Raw genomic sequence first — 8,300 nt, 5'->3', positions numbered from 1 at the left:
TTTTTTAAACTATTATAATCTCGTTTTTTAAAAGAGTCTATGGTAATATTTGTGTGCAGTTAGTCAAAGAAGTGTCTGCGAGCCTTATCTGTCACTAAAGTTACATTTTCAACATCAGCACTACATCTCATTCGAATAATTTTGTCCATTCTTTCTGTTGTCTTATGTGGTCGACCGTTGCGTGGTTTGTTGTTTACATTTTCAATTAACCTCTTCTTTTTACATCAGACACTTACAAGTTGCTGAGACAAATTAAAACGCTTTGCAACTGCAGATTTGATTTCCTTAATATACGGCGTTTAAAACATTCTTTCACAATATTCTATTAAAACTTTGCGTTTTGGTATTGTTAAACTTAAGTAAACAAATGCCTACATACATAAACATTTTATTTACACACTATTATATACTTATTATTTGTACTAATTATTAACAACACAAAATACTTATCTACATATGATTCTCCTATAGATATTTGTTGAGAAATAAGGAACTAATCTTTTAATATACGATATCAGCAGCACAAATCAATTCTACTCATTTCTGTAACAACGCCACCAATGTTTGCATCAGATTAACGTACGCAGATATATTAATAGAAATGTCACTTAAAAATATTTTTCGAGCGCTACTGCGTATATATATATATTTATACCCAGATAACATTCATGTTACATAAGATATCTAAAAGACGTCTTTTAAAACATCTTTTAGACATAAGACATCTAAAAGACGTCTTTTAGATATCTTATGTAACATAGATGTTACCCGGATATAAATACATATGCGCAATACTTACTCTTGATAACGAAAATGACTGCTTTTAAGAATGTTCAAAAACAACCGTGTTCCCCTCTTCTAATTTTCTCAATTTTTAAATGATAAGATACGACGACGTTCCTTTAAAAGGAAATGCTTAGTATTTCAAACGCCAAATATTTTTCAGAAATTTTCTTATGAGTTGGTTTTATACTCGAAGTAGAAGAATATCATTTTGCAGAGAATTATATTTTCGCGCACTAAATATAAATCGTGTTGCGATTGACTGCGACAATGCGGGCGTTGTATATGTTAATACTTTTGACCGCTGTCGGAAGCGTTTTTGGAAGAACAGTAAGTACACATTACAATTTGATACTTCTCAATAGTTTCAATTTTTTTAATAAAAATAATTTAGATCATTGTGTCGTTTTTAACAGCTTGTTGAAGCAAAACCATATGAAGTCGGAAGAGATGTTGGGAATCCTTCCGTAAGTAGAAAATCAAAAATTTAAAAGATAGAAAAACCTTTTAATAGTGTATCCTAGCTAACGCTAATCATTCATGAAAAGTTTGATTTTGATGATATAGAAAAAAAGAATAAAATCACAATGGTAAAATAGAAGAGCTACGAGCCAATTTTGTTAAAACGTTTAATAAAAAAAGAATATTTTTATTTTAGAATATCTTTATTTTTAAACTATCTTTATTTTCAAAATCTTGAAATAAGGTTGTATAGCGTTAAACCAATATAACACTTATTTACATAAAGAAACTTTATATAATTAAACCTTAATTAAGAAAAATATATTCTCTTTCAATAATAATTTTTGAGACGAAAAAAAATATCAGAAAAAATAATCTTCAAATCGAAAATCAGAATTTCTCTAAATTAAAATTAAATCATTTTTGTTTAACTGTACCTTAAAATAAATTGTTTGTATTATTAAATTATCTTACCAAAAATAAGCTCGTTCATCTTATGGCCTAGCCACGAGATGGACGCGCTTACTAAGAAAAAACGCCCAGAAATCCTATAAAACCAGCGGCACAAGATGCTTGTTCTTCTGCTGGATTCTTAGCAGGATTAGAATCTTGCCACCGTATTGACTGCAGTACTAACAGTGCAGTCGCAACTGACAATGTTTCTTAAAAAATGAATGGCAAGAATTTAATCTAGCACTCCAGCAAGAAAATAAGCATCGTATGCCGGCGGCTTAAGGAGGTGTATGCAAACAAAGTTGGCAAGTTTCCTGGAGATTTCCAAGCTTTTTTAGAGTAGCTTTTGGGGCCTTAAAAGAGCTGTAATGTATATAATCATGTAGAATTTGATAAAAAAAATTTTACTATGTATTACAAAAAGATTAATGTTTACTAATCTTCCAGCATTGTCAAAAAAGTTATGTAGTTAAAATAAAAATAGTTTTTTGTTCTAACACTATAATACATTTCAAATAACTTTATGTCGTTCAATAAAAACGTTCATCTTAAAAGAAGTTAACGTTTGATATGTATAAAAATAGAGTAAATATATATATACATATATAACTATTTTATATTTTCTTCATATATAAATCTTTTAAATGAAAAGAAAACACTGTTATTATCAAAATAATCATATTGTGCCTCTTTTAAATAACTATTATAACATTAATATTAAAATATAAAATATATTGTTGAAATTTTTTTATCAAATTCTTTAAAAAAACTATATTGTTGTTTACATGGGAAACAATGACTGCGTTAGTTTAAAAAAAATAGTCTTAAATTGGTAATAATTTTTTTTCTCGATAAAATTAGGCTCATTCGACGTGTTTTTGCAAGAAATGAACGAATTTAGCAAAAAGAAGCATTATTCTACCTTACGAATCGAAATATTAATTGTTAAAGTTGGTTTAGTTAAGAAATCTGTCATTCGCCCGCCCTGATAAAAACGTTAATAGAGAACGATAGAAAAATCCTATCGTTTCGAATATGAAATTTGGTTCGTAAATTCACTAATTTGAATCGGATCTTATAGGAATCTTGTACAAATCTTATAAAATCCGATAAAACACTATAGGATTCATATTCGGTCAATCGTGATGCTCGCGACTTTTAGAAAACGATACAAATTGATAGAAATCCTATCGTTCTCAATCGTTCTCTATCATTCTTAACTTTTTTTACCAGGGCGATGTCACTCTGTTCCATAAATAGCTATATTTTCTCTCTTTGAGATTTCACTCAAAAGAATTTAGAGAGTATTCTTTTTTATTTTAAATACACCTATAATGCAATAATTTTTGTAGTTTTAATGAATTTTATTAATAAAGATATACAATAATAGTTAAATTACATGTATAAGAAATCTTTCATGCATGAATATGTATAAATATGTATAAATATACATAATATAATAAATTATATATGTTTATAAACATTTATACATAAACATTTATAAATATTCATAAACATATATAATTATATACGAAATATGTCCATATATGTTCATACATCCTTCTTTCTTTTTGTAAAATTACTTTTAAGTCTAATAGAAGTAGTAATAATAATGTGATGATATTAAGAATAGTTAAAAGGATAATTTTGTGAACATGTGCGCACATTCTAAATGCATAAAGGATAACTTATCGTATTATGTTTGTTATAACTGCAATTCGGATAACGATTCAGATTAGATAAATTGTTATTTAGTACAAAGTTATACATTTTTATAAAAGTTTTGTTAATATATAGCCAAAGATGTACCTTAAAATATACATCAATCTTTATTTTAATAATGTTAGTCAAATTACCCCATCAATCATCTTACCCCGATCCCGGGGCTAGTTAAATCAGATGGAATGCATTTTTTTTATATTAATTATCAGTTTTCCCTTATTATTAAAATAGTATTAGATAGTCAAATGTATGTAGTAACTGTTATTAGCGTTATATGCAATTATTTTCAGTAGTTCGTCATTACACCCTGACACTTATATACCAATACTCAATAGCTAGCACTTATTATAATACATTTTTACTTTCAAGTATTTCGAAACATTTCTAAGGCACATTTTATCATTTAATTATACCTACTACTCATTTTTTTGTAACTTGAACGTATTATCACACGAATGTATATATATTTGAGTGTGCTGTTTGCTATTTAACATTTTATTTGACTGTATATATTTTGAGTTATGCAAATTTAAACAATAACATGGCATTTTACTAATGTGGCCCTCTATCCGTATTGATTACTCAAGGTCTCTTTTTTGAGGTTAATCATATTAAAATAATTATTTGATAATCGATTGTAGCTCTACTGTTAATCTATAGTTTATATCACGTGTATATAGATTTCTAATACTGAGCAACTTATGTGCGGCAGGAGTTATGTGTGTATACATATATTTGCATAATTCGAATACATATACTCTATAATATTTTACTTTTTATATAAATTTTGTAATCAAATACTGTTTTTTAAACAAAACCAATTTTTTTATATCTGTTTTTATGGAAGGCTATATTACCATCCCTTTTTCTTCGAGCCATTATGTAGTGTCGCTACATTTTTATAAATAGCGTCCTAAGTAATGAATGTTTCATAACTTTAAGTCTAGACTCGATTAAACAATATTTTGACAAATGTATTGTAATTGTTGAGTTTTAAGTTTAAATATTGATTATTAACCAAGTTATTGCACAAAATGTAAGTGGGATGCATAATACCATCTTCTCCTCTACAATTTTTTATGACCAAATTATATGGATTTGAAGTTAGGCATATGTTGCCTCGCACTGTCGCGCTGCGCGTTCACTTGACGCGAAACACAAGAGGTTTATTCGCGTCACATGCTCCAACATATTCCAATATGCTCCTATCATAACTTCTGTACTATATAATTCGAGTAAAATTTTCCTCGAAAAGGATGTTTTGGAACATAGCCCGAGTAAGCTTCTTCGAGTAAACTTCAGAAACGATGATAACTTCAAGCCCACGTAACTTGATCATAAAAAATCGTACAGAAATAAAAAAAATCTCATTTTAAAGATAGCACTTTAAGATAGTGTACACAAAATTAGCAAAATAAAATTTCCTTAACCACATATCATTATAAAAGTGACCAAAATCGTCAATTTTCGCCTATATTATTCCAATTTTCTTAGAAATGTGATGTGATAGGCAAATTTTGAGGACAGCATCGTTTTCAGCATCAAAAAATACTTCGGAAATGATACTTTGCAAGCTAAAGACAAAATCAGTGTTCCACAGTGTTATTTAAATGTTGCTTTTACATTCCGCAAATATTTTGGAAAATATTTCGAAATACTCTTAGAATGTTATTTTGGGATTTTAGGAACTTTTATAAACTTTTTACGAATATTTATTAGGTTATCTAGGATAATATATATCTACAGGATAAATTAAAAGTATTGGACCGGTAAAATGTCTTCAAAATAAAGGATTTGAAAAAAAGTGTTTCATACAAGAGTTGTAGGATTTCAACAAATATATCAAATGGCAATATTCTCGTGAGCGCCACTGACGAGCTTGCAAAACTAACTTTAAAATTTTAAATGCAAACTTCTACTTTTTATTCAATATTCTTGTAGCTCTGACATCAAAATTTTTTTAAAACGATAAATACATAACAATAAAACACCTTTTGGTTAAGATATCTTTGAAGATATTTGATCAATCCAATACTTTTATTTAGCCATTTGTATACCTGTTTATACATAACATAGCGTCGGAAATAATATTCTTGTAAATAATATTTATAATATAAAGAAAACATTTGCAATTATAACGTAATATTAAAATAATAAAAATTTTTATTAAAATGAGGCTAGAAAATTACAATAGGTTTACTTATTAAAATTTATTGTTTATGTACCAACTTTTATAATTTTACGCATAAAATATTATTAGCTAAATATTATTATTTAATCAGTTCTTTAATTAATGAGTTCTTATTAATTTTATCTTCCGAATGGTGTTTTTAATTAGTCTAGCAGAGATAAAAATAGAGGATGGAATAATATAGAAAGAAACGATGATAACAACAACTACGACGACATCAACAACCAAAACAGCGGTGGCAAGGAAATTGGTGATTTTTGGGTAAGTTATATACATAAAAATAAATTATATAAAGGAAATTATATTGTATTATAAATATTCTAAAAGAATATAAAAATTGTATAAACGTGGGTGCAGATAGGGTTTTGTTTAGGGAGGGAGGCCAAATTAGAATTGAAACCTTTGAACCCATCCCTACAGCACAAAGTTACACAAAAGTTGCAGCAACACTGCTGCAATATTACAGCAACATGTTGCATATTGCAGCAATATTGAAGAGATATTGCTGCAAATTCTATACTGTATGAACGGGGAAAGGCGGAAATTAGACAAATGGTACGGAATACATATTAGACATGTTTTGTTTTATATTATTATTTTTAATTAATTACTAGCAAGTAAATCACTTTATTATTTTTAATTACTAGCACGAAATCGCACATATTTAAATTATTAATTTACTTTACTTTTCACTTAAAATTGTATTAAAATTGTCATTTCTTAAACTGATTCTTCAAACTGAAGAAAAACTTATTCATAACACTAGCCGATTCTGAAGAAAATCTTTTTATGACTTTCACCTCCAATTATTCTTTCTTTTTTTCCAAAATCAATTTCTCGTGAATGCTAGATAAACATAGTTTAATTTCATAATATATAATTTTTTGTAATTATTTTGCTTTTCTTTAAGATTTAGGCAGAGCACGACTCCCTGCCGCTTCCTTTGGCTGTACCAATGCATATTACGAGATTATATTTAGGCTCAGTTCCTCAACTTAGAGTTAACTCTTAACCAAGGTTCAGTTTCTCATCTCTTTCCAATTCTAGAATTGGAAAGAAACAATGAATAAGTTGAACCTCGGTTAAGAGTTAACCGTGATTTTAGAACTGGGCCTTAGTTGCAAGGCCATAAAAACACGTATCTATGAGATTTTTTTTTAAAAAAGCTTAAAGATATATTTTGAAAGAAACATAATTATTTAAACACAAGTATTTTAAGGACAACTCAGTAATTTTTTATAGTAAAGTATCGCTAAATAAAGAGATATGGGTAATCTCTCAGGAGTAATTTTTATTAAAAGCGTTTTGCGGCGACCACTCTTTCTAGCTTTCAGCTACTTCATCTAAAATCAAAAAGCTCGATAAATTTAGTTAATATATAAGATTATCTAATGTCTGACAGTTCATTTTTTCGAAAAATTAATTTATGACAAAATGGCGGCGGTTCAAAGTCGAAGTATGATTTTCCAACCAAAAACATCGCTCGTTCTTTATCATTAAAATAAATACGCAACGGAAAGAAATGTCACAATTGGACACTAGAATTTTTAGTATTGAAGAAGCCTATCAAATTTCATTATGATCGGCAGCGGTTCTCAAGATATTTTGGTCACCACATTTTAAAAATGCGGTTTAAAGAAAACGCGTTTAAAGTTTCAAATTAAGTTTACAACTAAATAAGACGTAAATTTTTTAACTAACACGGAGTCGTGTATTCCATATAGTAAAAATCCCTCCAAATGAATTGCAGCCTCCAAAACTTTAATTTGAACTTGTTGCCGAAGTACTCTTGCCTCTTGAATCCTCTGTTGCATGCGAAAGTAGAGGATCAAAATTTTGATGAATGTAGCGTCTTCTTTTTCGACATATCTATGAACATTCGGGCCACTACTTATTCCAATAGCTTAAAGCATTTTGAGAAATACAGCATTATCTTCATTAAATTTACTAACAGCGATATAAGCAGCTATTTCTAAGGACTTACTACAGCTTGGAATAATTTTCGGGTAATAATTAACTCACACGATCGTAGAAAGGGTTTCCTTTTGTGCGCGACGCAGTTGCCATTCTATACCTATTCCGAACGTTCAAACTGGTATATGTTCAAATTTGAATAACTTCGTCAACTTTTATTGAATCAATTTGAAATTTATAGGATATATTTTTAAAGGTATGTACTTTAAGAAAATGTCAAAATCCAAAAATCGGCCTTTTTAAAGTATATAAGTACGTATAACACATAACAAAAATATTTCTTGTACTATCACCCAAATAGCACGTCCATTTTGTATCCATTTTATGTCTATATGTCCATGGACATGAAATAGATGTCATCGTAAGTCCCATTTAAGACATCCATTAATTGGACGTACATATGAGTAGTAGTAATTAGGTACAGGATAAACACAGAGGATAGCCAGTATTCAATGTAATCCGAAGTTGCGAAAACCAACATTGAGTAAACTTATTAAAATTTATTATTTATTTGCCAACTTTGGAAATTTTGTGCATAAAGTATTATTAGTTAAATATTATTAGCTAAATTGGCAGATAATAAGTCTTTATTAATATTCTATGTTTTTTTTAATTAGTCAGACAGAGAAGCTAAAGTTAGCGTACTGAATAATATGGAAGAAAAGAATTACGAAAACGTCAAACACGACTACAATAATGACGACGATGACGACGA

The 8,300-nt window shown here is 28.4% G+C and overlaps 1 protein-coding gene across 1 annotated transcript in view; it reads left to right on the top strand.

Moving 5' to 3' along the window:
- The first annotated feature begins 935 nt into the window (after positions 1 to 935).
- Positions 936 to 8,300, top strand: part of LOC108728168 (protein PFC0760c-like) — a 17,074-nt gene continuing 9,709 nt past the window's right edge. Inside the window, exons 1-4 of the mRNA XM_018456591.1 lie at positions 936 to 1,113; positions 1,200 to 1,250; positions 5,759 to 5,872; positions 8,203 to 8,278. Coding sequence (XP_018312093.1) covers positions 1,054 to 1,113; positions 1,200 to 1,250; positions 5,759 to 5,872; positions 8,203 to 8,278 — 301 coding nt within the window. The 5' untranslated portion in view covers positions 936 to 1,053. The remainder of the gene's footprint in view (positions 1,114 to 1,199; positions 1,251 to 5,758; positions 5,873 to 8,202; positions 8,279 to 8,300) is intronic.

The sequence above is a fragment of the Mycetomoellerius zeteki genome, unplaced genomic scaffold, assembly GCF_001594055.1.
Source record: "Mycetomoellerius zeteki isolate Tzet28-1 unplaced genomic scaffold, Tzet1.0 scaffold58, whole genome shotgun sequence".
Classification (NCBI taxonomy): Eukaryota; Metazoa; Arthropoda; class Insecta; order Hymenoptera; family Formicidae; genus Mycetomoellerius; species Mycetomoellerius zeteki.
This window is presented reverse-complemented; position numbering and strand designations above follow the sequence as displayed.